At 41.5% G+C, this 27,525-nt stretch overlaps 1 protein-coding gene across 1 annotated transcript; it reads left to right on the forward strand.

The window, feature by feature from the left end:
- The first annotated feature begins 497 nt into the window (after nucleotides 1-497).
- Nucleotides 498-27,300, forward strand: LOC113161692 (sphingosine kinase 1). The gene is made up of 5 exons (XM_026359466.1): nucleotides 498-1,799; nucleotides 12,406-12,555; nucleotides 19,299-19,393; nucleotides 20,158-20,273; nucleotides 23,777-27,300. Exons 1-5 carry the CDS (start codon nucleotides 1,379-1,381, stop codon nucleotides 24,663-24,665), a joined length of 1,671 nt encoding a protein of 556 aa, XP_026215251.1. The 5' UTR covers nucleotides 498-1,378; the 3' UTR covers nucleotides 24,666-27,300.
- Nucleotides 27,301-27,525: the final 225 nt, after the last annotated feature.

The raw sequence follows: 27,525 nt of genomic DNA on the forward strand, positions 1-27,525 counted from the left end.
GAGAGCAACTCAGAAGACTTTTACAGTCAATCAGCTTCTAATGCTTTGACACCAAAGGGCTCTGTGTCATCTGTGGCTTCCTGATATTAGTTTTTCTACAGTGGGATGTCTGATAATATGTTAACTTTCAAACACAAGATACTTACCGTGTGCAATACTCAAATTGGATTCTGGATCCATGTAAAACTGTATTTTCTACCATCAAAAACTGATAGGATCATAACGCCATTTGATTGTATATTATTGCCTCATTAAAATCACATAGCTGGATGAGAAATGCTCCATGTAACGTAATAGAAAAAATTGATGACGTGACTGGATTTTTGTAAATTGCAGCACTGATTTTAATCTGTTTGATCATTTACGTTGTGCTAATCTCCCCTTATGAATCAACAAAATGTAATTGGTTGCATTATTTTGAAACAGATGATACATAGGTAAAATAAGCTGAAGTACTAATAGCAGTAAATATAGATCATGAAAAATGAATATGAGACAATTTCAAAAATGTCAGTTTTTACTTTCTATTGTATACATTGACATGTTAAACAAGAGAAGACAGCACCCTGTGTATGAGATGACACAAGTTTGACGTGAGGAAAAGTGTCTCATTGTCACTGACTTGTGTTTCTTGCCTGTGAGAACGATTTTCAAAGAATAGCTAGTTAGTAACTAGGTTTTAGCTTAGTTTCCTCCTGACAGCATCACAACCCACCATTTGAACAACCTTTTATGGCTCAGTGATGAGTTATTGTTGGAAGTAATACCTGTGAACGTGTCAAAATAACAGTGTATTTAAGTAATTTCAAGGAGTTTAACTCATTACACTACAATCTCTTTGTAGTCTTTCTGTTTTTAAAATACAAGGTGTGGGTTTACAATAAGTTCTCTGGGGTGTTTGCCTTATTTTACCACAGTGGGGCAGCATGTCCCCTCTTTTGGATGAGCAGCAGGTCTGAACTGCAGCGCTGTAGAAATCAAGTGCGCCGAAGACACCCACATCATCAGCGGAAACTGAGCACCTTCAGCAATAACAGCATGAGTTGTCATTGGTGAGTTATTCTCAGTGAATTATGACAGTCCATGTTTGGGTAAAAAAAGTTGGTGACAAATGTACTTTTCAATTAAAATAGCCTTTTTTTTGTCGTCAGTAAAAAAAGAAATCGTGTTCAGGACTCTTATTTTGAAAGACGAGGCGGACGTGGTGCGTTTGATTTCGTTCCTCTTGACACCGGTCCGAGCAGCGGCGGGGTCTCAGTCGCTCTCCGCGCTTCACTTCGCTCGCATCACTCAGGCGGGTTAGCGATGTGACAGTGTGGCTGCTGCTGTGTCCCGGACCTCCCCCGTCCCGGTCTCTCTACCCCGGCGTCCGCTCAGGATGGATGAGAGGAGAGCTGAACCGGACAGTACCGGTAGGAGCCCGGTCGCGCTGTACGGGGAATTCACCCTCGCCGGGAACAGAAAAGTGAGGTGCGCCGTGAGCCTGACGGAGACGGAGCTCACCGTCCAGAGACTCACCTCCGCACCTGCCGAGCGAAACAAGGCGGTGCTCCGCCTGAGGGACTGCGTCGGCTGCCGGGCTTACCGGGAACACGCCAGCGCGGAGCCGGCAGCCTACTTGTCGGTCTACTTCTACCCGCTCAGGCGGCGCTGGGTGAGCTCCGGGGCGGCGCGGCAGCGGGTGGAGCAGAGCTTCCGGCTCACCGCGCTCCAGGACCCGGGCGCGAACCTGGAGGAGGCGGAGAAGTGGGCTCGTGCTGTCCGGGAGCGCAGCGCCCAGCAACAGTATCTTAGAGACGGTGAGTGCTCGTTAGCAACCAGAGGTCACGCTTCCGGTAAAGTTAGGGTCAGAGGTGAGGTTCAAGAACAACAGCACGGGTCATCTGACCTCTGATCGACTCCCCGTTTAAAATCAAACAATACAAGTTACAATTAGAGTTAATGGATTAATTTAAAGCTGCAGCAGTGTTTGGAAACCCACGTTTTTATTTATTAAATCAATAACAAAGACATTTCACAGTTTTCTCTCTTTCTATTACAAACAGATGTGGAAGTATAAAAACAGGACTCAGTCTCAGTGTCTAAAACAGTATCAGACCAAGATTTGATGGTTCATGTATGAAAACTCACTAGATAACTTCTACAAGATACCTCAGCATCATGCAGACAGGATGCAGGTGTTGTCTTAAAGCCTCTGTTTTCACTGTGCATAGCATTTGCACATAGAGATATTAACCCCACGATTAATTAGTGAAACTGATGATTTCAGACTAATTAGTTTTAATGTAATTTTTAATGTAGTTTTAATTAATGTTTTAATGAGCATGTTATTTTCTAAATTAATTTAATATACTGTGTACACATGTTGGTCTATAAAGTTAAAGTAGCCATAAATGTTTTTGCTTGGTTTCAGTTTTATTTACAGTGTTATGCAATTATATATCATGTATATATCATCTGTCATCCTGCCAAATCTGTTTCAGTTCAGTTGGTTCTACAGTTTTTGTAAAATGATAACTAGAGTGTATGAAATGCAGCATTTAAGATGTATATTCATATCTCTTAATGGCCCTGTCCCATCACAGGATGCTTTCATCTAATCCACGGGTTTATAAAGCAGCAGGATGGCTGTGGTACGGAGACTCACATTTCAGTAACTCCAGTCTCTAAACAAACATTTTAACATAAAAGCCACCTGAGAACCAGAAGGTAGTGTTACTGCTATTGAGTCATGTAATGACAATTACTCCAGTGGGTACCTTTCTGTAAATGAACATTTCTGAAGACATGTTATCTCCTTATGTGTCGTCCTCACCAAGCTGTACTCGCTTAATGTTCATTTTGTGCCACACAAAGCTTTTCCTCTGCACATCCTTGGTATCACTGTGACCCAGATAGCATTTCCCCATTTGCACAAACGTATTTTTAACGAGACAAAATATGCTGCAGTTCTGTACTTTCTGTCATTGTCACAAAAGAGGAGACTTTTAGTAACTCAATACTGTATCATTTGTATTGAAGCACACAGTATCCAGCTGCCTGTAGCTCAACCTGAGACTGTGACCTAACAAGTCTTCTACAGGACACCTTTCTTTCCACCTGTCTCCATGGCTTCACCTGCTCTCGAATTACCTTTACCTCCACCCAGTTTACTCAGACTTAAACCTACTTCTTTGCTTTGCTTTTCATTGGAAACTTGAGCCGGAGACAGTAGACCCTTTTGTTAAGCTCTGTCTGTTAGTTACCATTTCTGTGCGATATACTTTCTGTTCTCAGATAAAACATAAGAGGTTTCATTCAAACCTTTGAATATGACAACTAACTAATGAATTTACACATTTCTAATGAGTAATTTGTGAACAAGTGTTGGCTGGAGCAGAAAACCCTCCAGGACAGAGCTGCTAATGTTACCCTAAACTCTGATATGTTATCATCTTGTGCAGTGAAACCTGAACTAGATCTGCTGAGGAAAGTTACAGCGGGGCTCTTGAGCTTTACAATGGATGATTTCTCTGTTGTCTGGTTAATTGATAAAGTAATTGAAAGTTTATTAATAGTTTAAAAACAATAATTAGTTGCATCCCTACAGAAAACCAGTATGTAAGGTTCAAACTGTTTTTGCTGAGCAGAAATAGGGGCTGATTATTTTTATATTTCAAGTGAGCATTGATGTTAATTTCAATCCTCATTCAGGCTGCACAGGTCGGTGTTATCTCTGGAATGTAGGGGCTATGATTTCAGTCTAAAACACAGTCTACAATAAGTTATGTATTATGCCAGAGGCCTTGTGAACCGTACTAAATCATGTTCAGGAGCTTGGTATCAAAACCATTAGTCTAAATGGAGTCAGTGCTGCCTGTCTGACTTCGCCATCAATACTGGTGTCATTGGCTTGACGGCCAGTGTAGCCTCAGTGTTATTCATAAAGTGCATGGTTTCTCTAGATTTGTTTTCCTCTGACAGATAGATGCTTGCTAACTGTACTGAGCTGTATGTTCAGGTTGTCCAGTGTGGCCAAACTGTGTGATGAAGGCAGCTTTCCAGTTCATGGTCCCAATAGTCGGCATGATACTAATCATTTATAAGACTCAACAAAACCATCGCTTAGCTCTGGTTCATCACTGATCTGTTAAGAGCACGGCTGTTAGCAGTATGTAGGGAATAACTGCTGATGGTCTACACACATGTTGCATGTTCTAGATCGAGGCCTGACCAAACCAATCAAAGACCTGAACATGCTGGTGCATAGTGTGGAAACATACTACTGTACTATCAGTCTTTATTCTGAGCAGACTGTTCTCACTGATAGTGGTGTGACAACATGAGTTGATTCTTCAATGAATTACTTCTAGTCATTTCCTCTCAGAAAGAAGAAGCACAGAATAAGATGTGTGCTGTGGTCAGCGGGTTGCTAGCTGTGATGTTTGTTTGGGGCTCCAGTGCAACTTTGACAGAGGATGTAGTGACAGGAGGTTACACTTCAGTAAGTCTGTGCTGGAACCTGCTCCTGACCAGACAGTGTCTAAATATATTTCAACAGGTGAGATCATTTTGTATTTAGACTCTAGGTTCCAACAGTTTATGACAAAAAGAGTGATGAGATCAGTGGGTTAGGACGGGAGAGGTAAAAACCAGTTCCCACTTGTCACTACTACAAGTCTGCATTAGTTTGAATCTGAATTCATTTTCACAGCTGTTTGGGCATTGACTGAAGTTCCACTTTAAATGTCCTCCCTGCTCTGACGATTTCATTTGACAGTTCAGATTCATTGCAGAGTCTTTTCATAATGGTATTGATCCAAGGCTTTCAATAAATAGATTCAATCCAGCGTTGGTCACCATTATCATTATCATGAGACAGGTGACGCCGGCGGGCAGAACAGACGATTAAATCGGGCACTGTGGGTCATCATCTGGGGTGAGCCTTTGGCTGCCACTGTCCCATAATGATGAATTACATCATATCTCCATCTGATGAGAAGCGGTTAATTGGGGTTACCAAGAATAAATCTGATTAGTCACAAAACACATGATAGATACAGGCTCACTGGTAATGTGGGAAAACATCGACACTATCTGGGTCAAAGGGAATACATTCAGCCTAATTAGGTGCCGCTTTTATAGTTACAGGGTGAGAGGCTTTGCAGTCATTGAGCCGGACTGAAGTTATGGTCCTTACCAGCAGACCAAGAGCATATGGCTGATATTATTCATAGCAGAGCATCTGCTCTGGTCCTAACACTCCCTCTCTTCATATTTCTTATCATTATATTGTTGGCTCTATGTGAACAAGCCTAGCGAACAGTGCTAAATATTTTAAAGAAGATTTTTTTCTATGTTGATCTATATTACAAATGACAAGTTTGCTTTAAGGTGCTTCACAATTTGTACAGCATAGAACATCCTCTGTGCTGAGACCCTGGATTTAGATCAGGGAAAACTATTAACAGAGAGACATGGTGCAAAGGTTTCATTAATTTCCCACCGTATGTGCAGCATTAGATTTAGATTATTATTCTCTTTTAATGTTATTAGGCTGTGCCTTCGTGGTACTCATACTCATACTCTAGTTTTAATGTTTGTTCTAAATAGATCGTGAGTGATGCTAATGCTCTGTAATTGGATAAGGCTGTTAGCAAAAGTGTGAAACCTTGCAAATGACACTGATAGAAAGTCAGACAAGAAGCACCTTATTCGACGCTCTCGGGGGAGCCGGCGTTTCTCCTTTTAGCAGCGAAATCCAGGCCTCTCGCAGTCAGTCAATGCTGTTACTAGTACATCACCTCTGGCTGGGACAGAAGCTGGAACAGTAGCTTGTATGTTCTGTTAGACTCAGAGAAAGGAACATTTCAACACGTATTTAAGGTTAAATAACTTAAATAATAATAAGGTTACTAACTTTCATACCTTTTTATAGTCCCTTCACAAAGATTTAAGATATTTTAATCATTTCTTTTTAATGGTGCAAAGTAACTACCGTCAGACTCAAGATCTCGAACTAGATCACGTTATGATCTAGTCACGTGTGTCCAGTCAGACCCATCGAAGCCTGCTACTGTATGTTTGCTGCAGAAAAGCTGGAAACATCCTGGATGAAGCCCTGGTGAAATTCTTAGCTGAATGCCTGGTGGCTCTGATGCTGTTATTATGGGAAATGGTTGCTTTAGTGGAATTTGACATTTAAAAATAGTTTTCAGAGTTAGCTTGATTTATTTTAGTATCCTTTCTACTGCCCATGTAAATCGCATTAGTAATGAACATCTATTACAGGCACTGTAATAACACAGTGACATATCGCAGACGGATGACTTCATTCTTTTTGCTCATTACTTCATTTTATTTGTGTACTGGTGTACATGTCAACATGCTCACTACAGCATATTTTTTCCTACACGGTATATTTTGATAAGACACTTCAGTGAGAGGTAGCAGTGTGAAGGTGATAAGCATTTGTCTGTGTGGGTGAGTGCACACACCAAATAACGAGCTGATAATGACGATGACACATTTGAGAAGAAAAAAAAAGAACTTATAAACCATTCATCTGTTCGCGTAAAGGCTCAGGCCCATGTGATTAATTAGTCTTGAACAGACCAGAATGATGGAACTTCCTGATTCTCTTGCAAAAGAAACCACACATTTCGTTCATAGTAGATTGTTCCTCATGTTACGAGTAAAGGCAACAAAGATCACAGTTGTGTGTTCTCTCTGTGTATTAGAGGCGCATGTGTGTGTGTGTGTGTGTGTGTGTGTCTGTGTGTGTGTGTGTGTGTGTGTGTGTGTGAGACAAATAGGACTTTCCCTCAGGATTCCTCTTCATTGGCCGTACGCTGGGATAGAGCTTGACGTGCTGTCCAGACCTCTGATTCAGCCCCTCAAGCTTTCCCTGGCTCTGGGGGCTGAGAACAGCTTTGTGTCCTGTCTCTTGTCCAGTGAACATCTTTACGTTATATTGCCAAACATAAAAAGCATTCAGTGCTCACCCCGTTTTCTATTCTCAGAACTGGTCTCTCAAGTCATTCTGTGATACACCGACAACAATAATAACTACTAATTGACCGTTCAGCCTGCAGAGCAGCTGGTTAACCACAGAGCGCGTCCACACATGCCTGGTAAATGCATATGTGGTTGTGTGTTTTGTTTTTTTTTTATGGAGGGAAGTCCATTTCCTTCATGCGCTGGCCCTCTGCACATTTTTATGTACATAGCATTTTTAAACTGTTTGCTCCCATATGTGTTTTTTATTTAAAACAGACAAATAGTTACAAGAAGCAAACATGGAGTTGAACATCGTTCCCTTTGGGCTGATGTTTTTTTTGGACATTTTATTAGGAAGATTTTAAGCTGCAGTTTCTATTAAAAATACTAAACATTAAATTAGTGTATGTTAGTGGCTGACTTGCTGAAAGTTTTTGCTTTGGAGTTTGTTTTCATGCACCAACCTCACCTCCCCTCCCTAATCTGACCATGAAACCTAAAATACCCATATGGGACACACATCGTTCCACAGAGAGACAGGCGGTGGTTACATCCTCTACACTCCCTCCCCTCTCTGGTTTAGCGTGCCTTAAAGCAAAAAGCTCAGGATAACTTAGGGACAAATACATAACAAATGGTGCAGGGTGATTTTAATAAAAACCTCAATGCTGTAAACTCTCTGCCTTTCTTAATATAGGTCTACAGCAGGCTAACCACCAGCACCTCCTCCTCCTCTCCTCCTTCCACACCCTTTGTGGTTCTGGCTCACCAGAATCTGCTTGTGTGTCTGAGCAGCTTCCACGGTTTGATTTACAGACGGCTTCACGGACACGTTATCTCCTCACTGCACCTAAACGTAAATGCAGTTAGTTGGCGTGAGGCGAGATGAGGTTTTGTTAAAGTCTGTCCAGCTTTAACAAAACAGTCACACCTTTAACACAACAAGTCCCACCACCAAAAATCTAATAACAGGAGTGAATAGTAATAATATCATCATCAAAATAATTGACTTTTAAGAGAAAAGTTAATATTTTATTAAGCTAGGAAAGATTCACATAAGTAAACTAAGACAGCAAATCCAACTCTTCAATTATATTTAAATACACCTGCTAATGAAATAGTACAAAGTGGTTTAAAGCGTAACTACTATGTTAATCATAATAGTGTAAATACATAAAGTATTTATATCAAACTGATGAATGTTCTTTGAAAACAAAGTAGAGGGTAACACTTTAAATCTTCCTATACTGATGTTTTTATCTTATAGGTTTTGCTCTGTTTTAGTGCTGTAAATGTTTTTTGGGTGGGGATAAACATTAATTAAAACTACACACGCTTAAATACTGTACATACTAGGCATGTACTCACGTGTGGGCATTTCACACACTATAATACACAGTGATTTGCAGTTGGTTAAGATCTGAGCTGAGAAGCTCCAAATAAAGCTTGTGACTCTGAATGATATGACATTTCAGTGTAAGATCATCCAGAACTGAACCTCTAATCATGATGGACACACCCCAGACATTGCGTTGTGCGTCCAGATTGCTATCACGAGGTCACAGTTGGTATGTAGTTAACTACAGTATGATCACAAACCTCCACTTAGAGGCAAAACGTTCTGCTGCTGCAAATGGTAATCTCATATCTGCTAAAGGTTTAAGGAATATAGTACAGCTGGCTGAATCTAGCAGCTGGAGCTGAAAGATGCTGTGGACGCAGTGTGGGAAAACACATCAACACAGAATACATGCTTCATACATCAGATTACAGATAGTGTTACAGTTCTATAGCATTTTATCAAATCTGAATCCTTTTAAATCTCTTATTGAAACTGTTTAAGTGCTTTGTTACTGGAACTAACACCTAATTGTGTAGTCCGAGACAATTTTACACCTATTGCTTCTGTGACTTCTGCAAGCTTAGTCACACCAACAGCTTTTCATATTGCATTGTTTTCTACCTTTGAGACGCACACGTCGCTTGGAAACCCATCAATGCATCATCAGTGGTTTTGATTTGTTGATGTCTGTAGTGTCAGAGAGTCTAAAGAGACTAAACAGAGTGTGAATGAAAGATTTTCACTACACGAGACAGAGAAAATGTAAGTACCATTAATCCCATTAATGTGGAAACTGGATTCCTCGCTAATAGGTGTGTGTCAAAGCTTAGCTCCAACAACCAGCACTAATGTAAGAGCAGTATTTATCTGTCAGTGGGTGAGTGTGTGGGCTCCTGTGTCACTGTGCTAAATAGTAAACGTTTAATAACCTCAACAAAACTGACTTGAGGGAGGATAATGGTGTGAAACCACAGTATATGTGCTAAATACTGAATACATATATGGTATACAGTATATACTACATACTGTAAAAACCCAGTAGCACACACGTGTGCACAAATACCTCTGCTGACCTAAACGTATGCAGCCTGGTTGGTTTGCGCCCAATATGAAGTGAACGTTGCATAAAAGTAACATCTTTTATTAAACTGAAATGAAGCACAAAGTAAAATGTGTCCTAGTGTCGCGTTTCTGCCTTTAATTCCCTAATGACACCAAATCTGAACAGAGTGGTTCTGGTCCCGTCTGAGTTGAAAATTTATGCTGGCTGAGTGGTGTCCCCTGGCCTCAGCTAAGCGTGATGAAAGCTTTGCACTTCTGCAGTTTTTCTCAAGATTATGACTCGGTTCCTTAATCACAGATGGCAAGTGCTTTGTCATGCTTTGCTGGTGATGTGGAGCTGATATTGAAGGAAGTTGAGTGAGACACCAGAATGACAGACTCGTGTAAGGCCCAGGTCTGTCTTCACGATGACTCAGGATGAGTTGTTGAGGCGTGTTGGCGCTTTACAAAGAATGACTATGTAAGGTCATGTGATGTGTTTAAAAAATGAGGATGCAGCATGCTGAGTAACAGTTTCATTTCTAATAATTAAAGCTACTACAGCAACATAAAGAGTGTGTGTGAAGGTTACAGTTAGTCTTCAGCTGCACAGTTGTCAGACACAGCAAAGAAAGTTGTCTCGGACTATATGCACACAGATAGCTATTATAAACCAGAAAATGTGTTTTTTCCGGCTCCAGGGTTTTCCCCCCTTCATTTAGGATGTCATTTCCTATGGTGAATACCTCAGTAGTGATTATTGCATTAAGATCTGGGAGAGTTCCCATGCTCTGCAAACAAAGCAGCTGTCACAACCCAATTTGTGACTGATTAAAAAAATCCAGTGTGCAGCATGATGGAACGTCTAGTTAAAAGTAGAATAGATTGTTTCTGTTGGTTTTAGCCCCTCCTGTTAGATACTGCAGCCCAGCTAGTGATGAAGGAGGAAAAGCAGAGGACGGACAGAAGGAGATGAACAGATAGATGGTGCTCCCTGGAATGTTTTGAGAAGGGGGGCGCGGCACACAGGAAGTGGCATGTGGTTGGATTTAGCTAACAGGGTCTGTTTGTGTTGGTGTTGGGACACATGCACAGAAAGGTCAATGCCCTCAGTGCCAGCTGATTCATGAGGAGACTTCTCTATTTCCCTGAAGTTCCCAGTTCGTACCGTACAGTTTCCGCGGACACAGAATTTTCTGGTGTGGCTGTAGAATGAATAAAATTGTGTCAAATAGACAGTAGTCCCTGATGAAGCTCTGAGACGACTTGAAAAAACATTCCTAAGTGATAAACAGTAAAAAATAGACACCTTCCTAACTCGTGCCACTCAAAATTCAGAACTTTTAAGCCTTGAAAACACTGTCTGTCCACAGCACATAACCACTCAACCTCTCTTTGCTACCTCATGTAAAAGATCTGCCACATAAACGTATATGTAAATCATTCAAATCGGGCCGCTGTTGATGTCACACTGATTTCAGGATTACCGGAGAACAAAAAGCTTGAAACGACTGAAGAGTTCAGCTCAGGTCCTGCTCGAGAGGCAGACTCAGCCAGAGGTTTAGGTGCGTTGCTGTGAACATTTTTCCGACCTGATTCACTGCATTCCAGCAGTATCACTTTGACTGGAACAACAGTATCCATTAAAATGAAGCCTGCCAATTAGGTTTTGAACTACGTAGATCTCTGGAGCATTTACGCTTCAGTTGTTCCCACCTGTCATTACTCATTTACCAGCTTTCAAACTTGTTTGGATGGTTCAGACTGTAGCACTGAATAAGATCACTCTCCAGAAGGAAATATCGCTGCAGGGTTTTGGTCTTTCAGGATGAAACAACTAGCTGTGTGTGTGTGTGTGTGTGTGTGTGTGTGTGTGTGTGTGTGTGTGTGTGTGTGTGTGTGTGTGTGTGTGTGTGTGTGTGTGTAATGACAAGGCATGTCATAGAAGATGATCTTACTGCTTGAACAGCACAGACTTTGTGTACCTACCTGTAAAATCATCCCTCAGCTGCAGTGTGTCACATTTTGTTTTTCTTTTTGATTTGACTTTTTCCCACTTGAGCTGCTAGAAAAACATTTTTTTTACGAAAGAGGAAAAAGATATTTTGCTCCAATTTCTCTCTCCAACATGTGAGAAATCCTCCCCTTCAGAACTGTGAGTTTGCCCATTACAGCAGAAGGATGCTCTGACTTCATATATATATCACATACAGTATATCTATATTTCTATTTAGTTGCTCTGTCTCATTTCAGATCTGCATTAATAATCTAATATTGTAGCAAAACATGTTCTCGCACTTGCTGTTTCTCATTAATGTACGAGAGACGCTGTGAGACGCTTCCTCTCTTCTTTGGCTCTGTGTAGCGCTTCTGAGAGGCCGTAATCTTCAGAGTGTTTTAAAAAGATTTGTTTGATCCCCAAAATATTTGGACTATCATTTTTAGTTAAAAATTACCAGAGACACTACTGCTCTACTGCTCTGCTCATCTATCTTTAGATTCAAGCAGGAGAATTAGTTTAGCGTGTGATGGGTGATGTACAGGCCTAACTGATGATTGACCTTTGTTTCTGCTTGTATCCACAAATCTGTCGATTCCATGCACAAAGACAGAAAGGATTTTCAAAATCCATACAGTACTGCAGATATTGGCTGAAATGGAAATGCAGGTGGTTTCCTGCAACAGCAAATACGTTTATAACAATAACAGAAGATTGTGCAACATATCATTTAATGCATTTACGACAAAACATCATATGTAATGAAAAAATCAATGAACACAGCATGAAATGCTATTTTATATACATAATTTAACTGGTTGTCATTGTCTTTCCTGCCCAGTCTCTCTCTTATTCACAGCAAATGTTGTGTTAAACTAATATGGTTCATGTGTCAGGCAGAAGCGACATTTTTAACCAGCTGCATGTATAATTTGGGTTTTAACAAACATAAAACATACAGGATGTTAGATATGACTGCTCTGGTGTATGAGAATATATTAAGGTGACTCCGCCTCTCATGTTTTGTCCCTGTTCTCCTCTGTAGGGTTGTTGATGAGTGAATTGTGTCGTCCTTTCCGGATGATGCTGCTGGTGAATCCACAGAGCGGTAAAGGACAGGCGCTCGCCCTGTACAACAACCACATTCAACGGATGCTCAATGAGGCCGGTGTCCCGCATACGCTGGTTATCACCGGTAAGTCAAGAGCACAACTACACCACAGGTGTTTCCCACCTGTAATGTCTTAGGCAGCGAATGATCACACGCAGCCTAGCACACCGGCACCCGGCCACAGTAACAACAACATTAACACCTCCCTTCATGTTGCTACTTGTCTCTCTCTCCTCTCATTTAAATCCTCTTCGTGTTTTCATGCTGTCGCCATCATTACCCTGATCCACTGCCTCTGACCCATATGCCTGCAGAGCTCTTACATAATAAATATGTGCACAGTCACACGTACACGCATGCAGATAAAGACATTTCCATGATGAACACACACTCCCACAAAATCCTCTTTTGCCGTAATTTGTTTTGATATAATCTTGCAGGGTCACATATTGATGTAGACGTCAGGACAGATAGGTTTAATGTGTTTTAGGTTTACAGTAGTGAAGATTTGCATATTTACTGAAACTATTTTACTCCTACCGCAGCATGCAGTGATTATTTTCACTTTATGTAAAATAACAGGTTCAGCTTTTAGTTTTAAAACATCACTCGTGTGTTTAAAGGAATCTGTGGCTGACGTTATCTCTTCTCTCTGTACCGGCCTTCAGGATCCTCTCACCCTGATCTTATCGGTTTCCTTCTTGTGTTCTGAGTTCGACACTTTGTCTGGGTTTGTTCACAAATCAGTTTTTGTGTCATCGCAGTGAGAAGTGCACAGAGACCGAGAACAGAGAGCAGACTGAGGGCCTCACAGTGAGGAAGACAGGCAGAGACGCAGGAGAAATCCTCTTACTGGCACTGTGCCTAAAATGTTTCTGTGATTTCTGACATGTACTTTTTGACGAGTTAATCCTGGAGGATATATAAGAATAGATTAAATCCCTAAATCTACGTCTATGAAAGAACATGATCATTGAAAAGCAAATCTGGATGACACAGCAAGAGACAATATCACTGACTGATAAACTTCTTCTGTTTTAAGCCCTGAATGAAGCCTCGGTAGAGGAGTATTCAACATTTTTGGTTTTAAGGAAGCTTAGTAATTCCTCCACAGTTTTGTGAAACTATGTATCTCAAGAAAACTCCCTGTTTCCAGCAAAGAGCTGCTACCTAGTCTTAGTCCTAAACATTTTAATAACAAAGACAGCGGCGGATATGCTAACTCGCTTAGGATCAGACCTGTAGGTTTTTCAGGAGGAATTTTAGCCCATTCTTCCTGCAGAACTGTTTTAGCTCTGTCATGTTCTTTGGACGTCTCTTGAGTGGCTTTCTTCAAGTCGTTCCATAGCATCTTTATTGGGTTGAGTTCTGTGCTCTGATTTGGCCACCCCAAAAGACAGATTGTATTCTTCTGAGGCCCAATCACTGCAAACTGCCCAGGCCCTGTTGTAGCAAAGCAGGCCCAAATCATGATGTTTCCTCCACTATGCAAATGCACTATGCCCACAATACTAGCCGTCAGTGTTCTCTTCGGCAAACTTCAGGCGTTCAGCATTGTTTCCTCCTTCCATAGACACCCTGCTAGTTCAATGTTTTTGACCTACTGTTGACTCATGAACACAGATGTTAGCCAGTTCCAATTATGCCTTCAAATCTTCACTCAGGGTTGTTTCTTTACCTCATTGATGAATGTTTGTTGTGCTCTTGGCCGCCCACTTCTTGGTAGAGTAGCCACAGTCCCAAAGTGTCTCCATTTTGTAGATTGTTTTCCAACTGTAGGCTCGTGAATTTCTAAAGTCTTTGACATCACTTTGTAAACCTTACTGCTTTATGTAAATCAACATTTAGAAAGACCATAAAAAATCTAAACAACCTTCTTCTTCGTCTTTGGCTACAGAGAATTTCTCATTTTCTAAGCTATGATATTTGACAGTAGCTGTTTGGGGGTTTTAGCCAACAGTCTGCTGGGACTCGCTCAACATTACAAGTGAAAAATGTGTTTTGTAATTACACCGTATGTCTGACTATTACGCTTACTAAACAGCATGTTTAGCTGTACTTGTGTATCATTGGCATCTGTGCCAGGCGTACAGGCTGGAAGTCTCTTGCATGCAGATGCTAACAGAAGTGGACAGACTCATTATTGGATCCTGGGCTGTGTGGCAGCTGTGGGCACTGCCAGGGGTGGAGATGGATGAACGATGACTGCACTGCTGAGGGCGCCCGATGCAGAGAGTGTGTTTGTCTCAGTGTGTCTTTTGGGTTTTTCTATGTGTCAGCAAACATGGCACGCTGATTCCTCCCAGGCAGTCTCCCTCGCTGCTCAGGCATCCTAAGATGTCTGTCAGATGGCATTAATCAAATGACATCAACATGCTCGTCTTCCTCTTGTGCTCGGACTCATCTGCTCAATACAAATTACAAATATTTACAAAAAGAGACATGATAAAATTCTCTCCAGTCATTTCTGAGATACAGCAGTGACGTTGAGGGGTCAAAACTCAAGGTCACAGTGACCTTTTTTTGATCACCAAAATTTACTTTACCAAGTTGATCTTTGTGCCAGTTTCCTGAGATATTGTATTTACCAGACAGATGGACAAACCAGAAACATTATGCCTCGGGCACGGGTCATTTAACAAAGTACACACTGTGCTGGAGCTCCTCTCGTGTTATGGCTCGTGAGGATGTTAAGACAACTATAAGTCCAGAGAGCAAGAATCCTACAAAAAGGAAAAGGAGCCAGTTATAAATTGACCGAAGCTTCCTGTTAAAGAAGGAAATCTCCCTGGAGCAGTGCAGTAAAGCAGCGTAAGACTACAGACAACATGCCGACTGCTGCACACAACTTTGCCGAGTGGTGTTGTAAAACAACACAGCATCACACTCAGGCGCAAACATGGCTGCCTTTGCTCATCACAGTGTTGATACGATGACCTGATCCTGTGGTTATGGAGGTTGAAAGATGTGGCCATTAACCAGGCTGTAAGAGTCCAAGAAAATCTGTTTGCATTAAGGAAATTTCAGGTTCAAAGTTTTCGGTGTTTTGCTCAAAAGGCTCAAACGTTTTTCACAGTATGATCTCTTCAAACAATATTTCCACGATGCTTGTTTATGTGGTTGTTACTGCTTCCTATAATTGCTTGTTGTAAATAAACGTTGTGATGTTGCGTCTCGATTGGGTCACTCACTTTTTCCACTGGAAAACCACAAACCTTTAAAAAGACGTTTAAACTCTTGTTGTGATTCTTCCACAGTTCAGGCTGCCCTCAGTTTTGGCAGAACAGGATGTGTCCATCAGCTCCCGTAGCCCTGCACACAACCCATTTGAGCCTCTCTGGGCCTGTGATGGGGCGTATTTCTCCTTTGGTGGTGATTTTTACAGTGTGCTGACAATTTAGACATAATAAAACTGCATTTGTGTGCTGTCATGCAGATATGACCAGCTGGTGCACACCGCAGCCGCGAACGACACAGACGACACTTTGTTTTGCTGAAAACAGGTTGAAGACACCGGATGTTCACTTTAAATGTCTCTAGAATAATTTCAACTCTGGGAAGTCTCTAGCTGTAGACTACAGCTAGAGGTGGAGGTACACAGCAGGGGAAAGTAGAGTCACAAATCAAGTACATGGTGTGTGTGTGTGTGTGTGTGTGTGTGTGTGTGTGTGTGTGTGTGTGTGTGTGTGTGTGTGTGTGTGTGTGTGTGTGGGCTACTCTGTCGCAGTGTTGATGGTGTTTCCTACACACTCAAAAGCCTCTGCTGTTCAAGTGTCCACACCTGCTGTGTGACGTCTGCAGCTATTAGACGGTGCTGCAGTCAGGATGTGTGTGACAGCAGGGTGGAGATTCACCTGTGGCACAAGGACAGAGCTTGTTACCTTGAATGCACTTGAACCGTTATGATGCAAGCAAGTGAAATCTGAAGATGTAACTCAGTAGAAACAAGTAAAGGGTTTAATGTGTTTTAGGTTTACAGTAGTGAAGATTTGCATATTTACTGAAACTATTTTACTCCTACCTCAACCTGCAGTGATTATTTTCACTGTATGTGAAATAACAGGTTCAGCTTTTAGTTTTAAAACACCACTCGTGTGTTTAAAGGAATCTGTGGCTGACGTTATCTCTTCTCTCTGTACCGGCCTTCAGGATCCTTTATGAATTTCTTTCTTTGTGTTGCCATCTCTCCACTGTGGCTCAGGAATAACGAATAATAATCAACATCCTCAATATGCAAATAAACACATGAGCAGTGGTGCTAGGATCAGGAGGAAACGTGTGGTGAACATCAGACTGAACAAACAGGGAAATGGGGAAAGAGGCTGTGCAGGGCTGCAACAATGATTATTTTCATTATTGGACAGACCGCCTTACTATTTTATCCTTATTGTTTGCTTATTAAATATAAAGTATAATTTCTCACAAACCAAGTTGACATTGTGGTTTATCAGAAATTAGAGAAGAAAATTTAACTTTACCATCAACTATTGATGTATTTGATCATTTTATTATAACAGTAACTGTCAATAAAATCGCTGTCGATTGATAAACGACCTGTTGTTGTTGCTGCTATAAATAAGAGCAGCAGCTAATGATTTGTTATGTTTCTTGTATTTTTTCCAGGCCCAAGTTAAGATTGAGATACAAGTTTGGATCATTTCTATTGTTGCACTTCCCAAAATCAGAAGATTCTTAACAAAATAGTGAAAATGACTTTTACAGTTTTTGTCAGAGCCAGTTAAAACTATTCTGCAACAGTCTGGGTGAATGTTGCAAAACACAGTCATTGAAGACGTTACCGTGGCCAATTTAAAACATTTAATAAATTAATCGAGAAAATCATTGGCAGATTAATCAGTAATAATAATAATTGATGCTGCAGCTCAGACTGACTTGTTTTGAACCAGTTTCTTCTGCTGTAAATTCAACATTAACAAAACACTGTAAAAAGAAAAAGAAATAAATCAGCAAAACACCGTCTTTACTGTTTTACTTATTATTTGTTGGAAGTTTCATTTTGCATCCTTCTGGGGACATTTTGACTACTAGCCTAATAAAACCACTCTCAGCTCTCCTCCCGCACTGCTGCAGCGTTCCTGCTTTGTTTCTGATCGGGGTTCTTTTATTGTAGAGCCTCTGCATAGATAAGGAAATGTGATGTGACTGGACTGATAAGTAGGAATCGATTTATTTTGGGAAGGTAAGGGGAGAGGCTGAGGAATCAGATCCCTCTCCAGGGGACTATGTCTTTTTGTGTGTGTGTGTGTGTGTGTGTGAATTGCCGTTCTTCTTCTGTTTGGTTGAGACGTTCACACAATGGTGACATTTAAGCACAAAAGCAGAACTTTTGTATCCCCAGAGGTTTTTTAATAAACAACAAAAATATATTAGTTGTCGGCTAAGGTATAAAATTAATTTACATTTAGTCATTTGTCAAACGACTGGGGTTCGTTCGAGGCTACAAATTCAAGTGTGGAATAAGAAATAAAGTTTCTAAAGGTTTGAAATGGACATTTATCCTCAACAGGTTTAATTTTACTCATTCCTTACAAATTAAATAAGACACACCTGTAAATTAGTGAGATTACAATTGTTTAGGTTTGGACTTTGTCACCTCTCAACAGACTCAGGCAAAGACAGAGTTGTCCACCGCCTCTAAACTATCTGGCTGCTGGTCGTAGGTTTATATTTGGTGTGTACAGAAACAGAAGCGGCCTCAACCTTCTGATCTAACGCTTGCCAAGAAAGTGAAGAAGGGTATTTTCCAAACTGTTCCTTTAATTAATCTGCAGAAGTAGTGACAGTGTGTTGCACTTCAGAGCACCTTTCACTTTCAGACTGAGGACACAGAAACTGAGAAAGAGACAAAAAATAGAATAGAAATACAGCACGTCCCTCTATGAACAAACTGAACAGACAAAAAAAAAACATGTTTGAATTATGATAAGTTGTTACGGCTCACTTCAAAACATCAAATGGAGGAAGACGTTACACAGATAACTGTCTAGATACTGAAGTACAAACACACAGCTGCAGTCTCATATTAGATTCATGTGTGTTCAGCTGCTGCTTCCAACTAGAAGACTCCAAGGTTTCATATACACTTAATTAGAATTTATTAATTAAAGTGCCTCTGATTTAATTTAAGTTATTTCCAGGAAACATATGAAATTAGACAGCTAATAAAGTAGCCATGATGAAATCCAGTCCTGGGACTGCAGCTTTGTTTTCTTCTACTTTCATATTTACTTTAATTTATTGCCTTTTATTTTCCATATTTAATTAATTTAACTGCCGTCCCTGTGCTCACCGAGCGCGATACGATCAGCACTGACTCTAAAAGTTTCTCTTGTGGTTCTGTCCCCAACTACGTACTTGAGATTCATTTGACGAAGTGCTGCTGGCTAATTCAGCTGCCCTGATTTAATTGGCTGTGTGGCTCACGCTTCATTTAAGACCAGATATCAACTTTCCCTCCCGTGGTGATACTTTAATTTGGGAACTTAAGAGGAAAAGAGAAAGAAAATTAAAAGTGAGGGCGACTAAGAAACTACTGTTACCTGAGATTATAGTGTCTCTGTTTTCATCAACGTATTCGAGTCATGTGTCAGCTCTGCGATATGTGACCGTGACCTCTGACCTCTCCGAGCAGGAAGGAAGCTGACAGGACAGATTTCACTGTCAGGTCAGTTCGAGACAGGAAAGACACACCTGCAGAGACACTTAATATTCCTCTGTGTGTGTGTGTGTGTGTGTGTGTGTGTGTGTGTGTGTGTGTGTGTGTGTGTGTGTGTGTGTGTGTGTGTGTGTGTGTGTGTGTTTTGCAGAGCGACAGAACCACGCCCGAGAGCTGGTGAGAGAGGCCGACCTGTCGCAGTGGGACGCGTTAGTCATCATGTCGGGAGATGGACTTCTATATGAGGTAGATATTACAGATATTACAGACGCCGTAAACGTAAAACGCTTCCAAATAAAGACCAGAGACTAATTCACCTCATGAATTCTCATCATCCGAGATTCATTTAAAATTCTTAAATAAACAGTAAACAGTAAAACACAGTACATGTACTGTGTTGTACTGTGATGTACATGTACTGTGATGTACAGCACATAACTACGTGTGTCTTTTATTAGCAAATCTGGTCAGATACAGCTGTTTTTTTAAGCCTAGTATTTATTAACCAGCCGTTAATATGAGGTGTTGTTTGCTAAAGCTGTATTACCCAACAGTGTGAGGTGCATTCATAATGTGTGCCTTTGTGTACCTGTCATTAAGGTGTGGTTTGATTTACACTAGTGCGACTCCACACCTCATGTGATATCTAAATATGAGAAATTCTATGTGGTTCAGACATTTTAGCTGGTCCTTGTGAGTCCAAAGAGCATTTTTGGTGTCAAGACAAGTCTCGGGGTTAAGGTTAGAATTTGGGTGAGGATACATTTTATGGTGAGGATATTTGGGTTAGTTAATTCTGGTCCTTGCTGGTTTCTGATTGGCTGAACACACCTGGTGACGTGTGTTTTAATACAAAAACATTTTTAATGTTGTGTAAAGATAAACAGCAACAAAAACAGAAATAAACAAATGAAATACTAATAATCTCATCAAAATGATTATTTCTCTTTCTTCAGTCTAACTAGTTCACAAATGTTTCTGAGTTGAAGCTGTATTTCTGTGTCTGTCAGGTGATCAATGGTCTGCTGGAGAGACCAGACTGGGAGGACGCCATCCGGACCCCACTGGGCGTCCTTCCTGGTGGATCGGGCAATGCCCTGGCTGCATCCATACATCACTACTCAGGGTGAGAACCGTCAGCAGTCGAGTTGATCTGCCAGACGCTGTAGCGACACTTCACGCTGAGCTTCACCCTCATCTTTGAGTTTAGTGTTTATTTCCTAAACTCTAAACTACGTACGTCGTGCCTGTAAACACGAGGGGTGACCTCAGCTCTGCTATGACAAACAGTTGATTTACTGCAGTGAAGCTTCAGTCATTTATCAATTAATTGATTAGTTGATCACAGAAAACTACAACTTCAGTATTTTGTGGACGTCTCGTTGTGCTGCAGACCTGATGATGAACAGGATCAGTTAAGAAAATAATCTGCAGTGAAAATAATCAGTAGTTGCTGTTGATAAGAACTCATTATGTTTATGTATTTATTGGACAGTCTCCACATCATTACAGCTGTTACGTAATGACTAAGCCTCTTTGTACAGCTCCACAGAAACCAGTCAAACCAGCTGGACGACATACTCACTCATTCCAGCCTCAGTGCTGTGACTCATTTATTTGCGTGTGTAAAGTTTTTACATACTCCAGTTGAAATGGGTTTAAATCTGATTATGCCGAGATTCAGTCACGCGACAGTCAAAAAAAAAAAAAAAAAAAAGGCAGAATAAGTCAGAAAAAGCTGTCATGTGCAATAAGACTATGTTGTCCATGGTTTACATATACACTACTGTACATATACAGTACATGTACAATATGTAATGGCTGTAATCCCCTGAGGCCTGCTCGTGTCTCCAAGTGTCTGTTCCTGTAAAATGCACTCATCTCATTTGAATTAATTATTAATGATTTGCTCATTTGAGTGATTGTTTGTAGTTAATTCAGAGCTGAGAGGAGAAACTGAAGGACAGACAGGAAAGATGGAATAATGGATGAACTACGATATCACAACAATATGACGATAGAGAGGTGGAGATACTGTGGTGACTTAAAATACTGACTGAACTATGAACTAATATTAGCTAACACCACATGAGCTGCTGCGTTGAAGAGAAGCTCCAGGTGCCGACCACATAGGACAACGATGTCACAAATATCAATATCACTGTCCAGTAAAGACCAGGACTAAACCAGTTAAAGCTTCTGACGGTGTATTTGGGCTCCTGAATCTTTGTGCTGCAGTTTTTGTATTTGTTGGTTCTCACTGGGACTCCCAATAAATAAAAAGCTAAATTAAAGTAACAAAGAGACAGTAGCTAAAACACCTCACGTTGATGCTTGTGTCTTCTCCAAAGAGCCACATTCATTGATCCCAGATCATCAAACAATGGTCCTTCAGCCAGAGCAGCAGCAACAATGAGAGGAAGGGACCAGACTCTGCATTGTTTGCTCTCCTCATCCAGAAAACATCTCTCTCTTTCTCTCTGCTTGCTGCCGGCCGTCCTGCAGTGGCCCTGGCCAGAGTTTATATGGTATTATTCCCAGCTGAATGTAGGGTTCACCGAGGCTGCGTGGATCAAACGAGCCAACGCTAGAATGTATCTGGTATTATGCGATGCAGTGAACAGGTTCGCTGAGTGAGGGTTTAATACACAAACATAATGACCACGAGCTGGAACGTCATCGGTGAGGCCGAACGCTGACGGTTCCTGAAGGGTCAGGTGGGACCCTTTGATGTGAGGGAGAGTCTCCCTCCCCTGGTGGTTCACAGACACTGCATAAAAGGTTCAAATACACTCACAGGAGATATGGAGATGAATGGAGCCTGGGAGCAAAATAGTTGCTATACATTACATTTTCAATTTCTTTCTTTTTCAGTGCCTCTAAATATTTCACTGACTGATTGATAAAAGTACCAATACGACAGTGAGTCCTGCGTTTAAAAGCCTAAATAAGTAAAAGTCTAGAAGCAGAAATCAGTAGTGTGAACTTAAAGTAGTAAAAGTATTGGTTCTGCAGGAACATCTCCTGTGTGAATGAATTATCTGACATCTCACTACTGTAATATACAGTGTCTGTATCACATATCTGCAGGTTGATGCACAGATAGTTTTCTGGTTCAGAGTCTGAGCTGAACACAAACTGTGGAGCAAAAAGAGGGAACATATACTACACTCCAACACTGTAATTAAGCTCAGTAACTGCAGAAATATACTTTACTTTCCACCAGTAAACCTCAGCTGCAGTAAAAAGGGACGAAACTGTGCGAATCCCTTTTATTGCTCGACCTTCGGAGAAGGCGGCGATTACAAAGGAACAGAGCTGTTGAAATGTAGATGAGGTTATTTTCATATTCAGGATGGTGAGTGTGGAGATATCTGCAGGGCCACAGCCTGTGAACTCCTCTGAGACGTCCAGTCATCGCTGTAATTGACTGTGGTTGGTGACAGAAGGCAAATCTGTGTGTGTGTATGTGTGTGTGTGTGCGCTGTCCTGACCTTCCACCCTGGCTTCGTTCTCCCAGATGGGGTTGTCTTTGTTGTCGCACTGCTCTGTCATGTCTGAAGAGCCCATGAGCTGATTCTGTCCCACCTCTAGATTGGTCCCCGAGTCTCCTGGTTTACTGAACCCCCACCCCCGACTCACCCGCCCCTCTCCCTGCGTCCTTCATGGCTCCACGGAGCTCCACCCTGCTCGTCTACCTCCTCTCTCCTGACTGTGTTTTCCCATCACACAGTAAGGTCACAGTTATCCTGGTGTTGTGTAACACTCCTCTTTTAACTCACTCCCCAAAAATATTAAGTGCCCCTTCCTGTTCCTTATTTTGAGTCTGGATCTTACTTCTGAAGCAGCAATTTTAAACTCTCACCTCTTGAAGAACTGTTGTACAGCTCAAATCTTCAGTTAATTGTTTTTAAAGAAAGATTTTTATCTATAAAAATATAAAGCGAACGCTTATTTAAAGGTGTCACTGTTTTCTCTACATTTTTATTTATGCTTAAGTCTATTTTGAATCTAATTCAAAATAAAATCAAGCATTCGTTTCAGCCTTTTGCGGCTTTTTATCTAGAGTGGAGCTGCGATACTGAGAATAGAGGCTGTAAACGCGACCTGTTACAGAGTCCACTGCATTTGGTTGGAAACATTCACTAAGTGGACCGTGATGAAGCCGGTAGTATTTTATAGGGGTAGTATTTTAAAAATAAAGCTTCGTGTACAGAATAAACACAAGCGTGTTGACTAGAGAAACAAGAAAATAATCTCAGCACAAGGTTCAATCGGGACACATTGAACGTTTCTGATCACAGCTAACTCCATTTGCTGATGAAGTGATATCGACCTCTCCACAGCAGCTGATTTTCTATTTATCAAAATCAAAGCACTCGAGCATCAGTGTTGTAAGATGAAGTCTCTAAATATAAAATACAACATTTGATAAATAGATTGAATTAAAAGATTAACTTTGATTAATGATTCACTTTATTCAAATCCCCTTTACATGGAATTTATCTGAGCACAACCTCTAGTAACAATATTTCACATAGCACTTGAAGGCACCATAAGATTCTGAGGGGCCTTCAGGACGCTCAGTTTTGTCTGTTGTGACCGACTCTTGTGTCCTCTCGTCTTCAGAGCTTCTCCGGTCTCCGGTGAGGAGCTCCTGGTCAGCTGTGGTTTCCTGCTCTGCAAAGGACTGGTCTCCCGTATGGACCTGGTCTCCATCCATCTGTCCTCCAGCCCTCGCCTCTTCTCCTTCCTGTCGCTGGCCTGGGGTTTCATAGCGGACGTCGACATAGAGAGTGAGAAGTACCGTCACATCGGCGCTGTCCGGTTCACCATCGGGACACTGGTGAGACTGGCTTCTCTGCGCGTCTACAGGGGCAAGCTGTCCTACCTACCCGCTGCAGAGGACAGCACCAACAAGGGGGATCTGAGAAACAACATGATGCTGCGCTGCAACAATCAGGCGTCCCCCTCGGGTCCGGCCTCTCTGCCATGCCGCCCGTCCAGAGACTTTTCCCACCAGAACACCTCCTACAACTCCTGCCACTCTAACAACTCCCTCAATGTGAGGAGGACGGAGTGCACGTCCTCCAGAAGCGCCACCAATGCTCTGCCTGGCCCAACCGACTCCCTGCTGCTGCCGCTGGACCAGCCGCTGCCCAGTGACTGGGTGGTGGGACAGGAGGAGGACTTTGTCCTCATGCTGGCCATGTACCAGTCCCACCTGGCAGAGGACCTGCTGGCAGCGCCGGACGCCACCTTGGACGACGGCATCATCCACCTTTTCTACATCAAAGCTGGGATATCACGCATCGCGCTGCTCAGGCTGTTGCTAGCTATGGAGAAAGGGGCACATCTGGCCACTAACTGTCAACATCTGGTGCACACGAAGGTGCGGGCTCTCAGGCTGGAGCCGTGTTCACCCAAAGGGATCATAACAGTAGACGGAGAAGTGGTGCAATACGGGCCGGTGCAGGCAGAGGTGCACAGAGGTCTGGCGAGATTAATAAGTGGATGAACCGAACAGACAACACCTGCGTTCACCTCTGCTGGTGTTTAGTAAACAAAACTCTAGAATCTCAAATCACAAATGTAATGGATGTAAGACAAAGTGCCATGTACAGAGTGTTCAAAATTAAATAAATACATAAGAGTTACTTAAATAAGTACCGGCAGAACAGTTGAACTTTCACAATAAGAGCGTGTATTGCACACAACTGAAATAAACTAATCACTGACTTATATAAAATATATTTAACTAATAAAACTGGAGGAAAAGTAGAAATGACCTGCAGTCGACTCAACAGTGAGCAGTGACTCTGCCTCTCTTTATTTAATATTGAACACTCTGAGGTCTCCATCGAATGCTTCGCCATCGTTAGCGTCCAGTATCTCATCCCGTTTATCGAAGAGGGCGTTTCTCTCTCTGTGCTGAAGCTGACATGTCAGCCTGAGTTACGACAGCTTACGCAACAGACAAGTATTTATGCCTTTGCAGCTCCTCTGCAGCACGATGGAGCCAGAGTGAGTGTGTGTGTGTGTGTGTGTGTGTGTGTAGTGAATGTGAGGTAGTGGGGATGGCATGGTGGAGCTGCTCCAGATTGAATGACGATGATCAGGCGTCATTTATTACACCCAGAAAACCTTAAAGCACTTGATGGGGCAGTAAATTGAGTCGGGGACGTTTCTTATTGCACACCTGCTTTCTGATCAGAACCTGTGCTGTTGTTTCACACTGAGGTAGCAGGGACGTCACTGTGGAACCAACCAACAGATTCATGTCCGTTTCTGTCTTCTATCTTTTATAATTGGATTCTATTCTCAACATCCTATTGTACTGTAGCTGGCACAAATCTTATTAGGTTTAAATTTGCAATAATAAACAACAGTAACAAAAACTTTTTTAACAATTTTATCAATTTAAACATTTTCCCTGTTTTTGTGAGCTGTCATTTGGGCGAACTGACCCTTTAATATAGCTAATCATCACACCCGAGGACAGTGAACACAGCAGAAAAGTTAATAACATGATCAAACTTAAATAATAAAACAACAATCAGGAGCGTGACCGTGTTGATCTGCTCGGTGCTGCACGGCAACACACTTCCTCCTCTCCTGCCTTCATCCATCTGCTGCTTTATGTACTGCAGTGCTCTGCAGAGCAGTCCCAGACCTGTGCGTCTCTGGCCACAGCTGCTTTTCTCACACACACACAGAATTTCCCTGTGGGAGATTTATAAATGATCATCACCTAGTGTCCTTACCATTGAGCTTTAACTCACACAGAGGAAATAATGACCAGATTTTGAAATGTTGAGATAAAGGAGGACCGTTTTTATTCAATCCACAAAAAGAATCAGCTTTTCTGTGTGAAACCAGCCCGAGTCAATGTGAAACGAACACTGAGCAGCCTTAAACTGTGGGTTTTGGGGGTTGACTCTGGTTAAAACTGCACATTTGGTGAGTGCATTGGGACCAGGAGGGGGAGGGGGAGATATCGACTTGTTAAATGCTGCATGAGGCAGGCGGCGTTGTGTTCCTGACAGGGCGCCCTCATTCTTCCTCCGCGCCACAAGAAATCATCTGGGAGCTTTAGCAAACTGTCCTGACGCTGTAAGAAAGATGCTTCAGAGCAGGTGAACACACAGTTACACAGAACCGTCGTCTGCTCGTAGTGTTGCACCAGTGTCATATTAAACCCCGGATGTGTCTTCGAATCTCATTAATTTGCCACAATCACGTTTGTCACTGTAAAGAAATGAATTATTATTATTTCTTCTAAATATATTTTGATTATGTTTTTTGCACAATGCCTGTTAGAAACCTTCATGGGACACCGAGGTCAGTTTTTTTTATTATTATTATTTCGTTAGTTTAAATCATGTTTAAACATGAATGATTCTGCAACAGAGGATCAACAAGCACATGAGATGGACACAGTACTTGAAAACATGCTTGTTAAATGTTGCTTTTGTTGCTGTTTTAGGGGAAATGTGGTCTGTCCTGCAGAGAAAAAATAGTTAAGGGGCCTTAAGATCTCTGAACAGGAAAATGCATGAATTAGAAAAAGAAATAAAGTAGCACATATGCTTTTTCCTTTCAGTTGTTTTCTTCATGTTTGGAGCCACAGTTCGAACATATAAATCACAGTAAGCTGTTTTTTTATGCTACAGACCACTTTCATCTTTATTTTCTATGCAAAGTCAGACTGGTCTCATCAATGCAGCTTTTACTGTGGATGTGCCTTGATTGTGCTGCCCCCTGCTGGTCTGAACACGGTGGTTCATTCCCTCCTTTAAATCATTTCCCGCATTTTGAAAATAATTTAATTTTCACTGTTTTTCGGAACCCCATGTTTGGAAGAAGCAATACAGCTGAAGATTGTGTCAAAAGAAATAAAACATCCGTCAGAAACACGAACCCTCAGCTGATGAAGAACCTGATCTATCTGCTGCTTCTGATCTGTCGTCTTGTGTTGAAATGTTTATGGTGAAGGGAAAATACGTTATTGTTTGAATTATTGCACACTGAATGATTGATCCTTTATTCAAAGAAATCTATTTTTCCATTTAGACAAATGTCTGTAATTTTTTATGATCGAATCAGTGTGAATCGCGTGTTTTTGACTGAATAAATAAGAAAATGAAAGACGACAAGCTGTCTCTCAGTTTATGAAACAAAAAGTAAGTAAAAAAGTATTTACTATGTGATGCTGGTTCAAAACGCACCGAACTCGATCATCTTCACTGGAGGAACTCCCTGTGAGCAAACTTATTTTGCTCAAGTGCAAAAGTTAGTTTGAAGCCAATAAAAACACTAACAGAGCCCGATTTTTAAAAAATAAAGCCACCATGTTTCTGTGGTACTGCTCGCAAAGT

This window comes from Anabas testudineus, chromosome 1, assembly GCF_900324465.2.
Source record: "Anabas testudineus chromosome 1, fAnaTes1.2, whole genome shotgun sequence".
Taxonomy (NCBI): domain Eukaryota; kingdom Metazoa; phylum Chordata; class Actinopteri; order Anabantiformes; family Anabantidae; genus Anabas; species Anabas testudineus.

What these genes read in the sequence shown, in the direction of transcription:
- LOC113161692 (XM_026359466.1), top strand. Translation starts at nt 1,379, where the DNA reads ATGGATGAGAGGAGAGCTGAACCGGACAGTACCGGTAGGAGCCCGGTC. An exon ending in GCATACGCTGGTTATCACCG is followed by an intron (nt 12,556 to 19,298) that starts GTAAGTCAAGAG and finishes TGTGTTTTGCAG; the next exon opens with AGCGACAGAACCACGCCCGA. An exon ending in TCCATACATCACTACTCAGG is followed by an intron (nt 20,274 to 23,776) that starts GTGAGAACCGTC and finishes TCTCGTCTTCAG; the next exon opens with AGCTTCTCCGGTCTCCGGTG.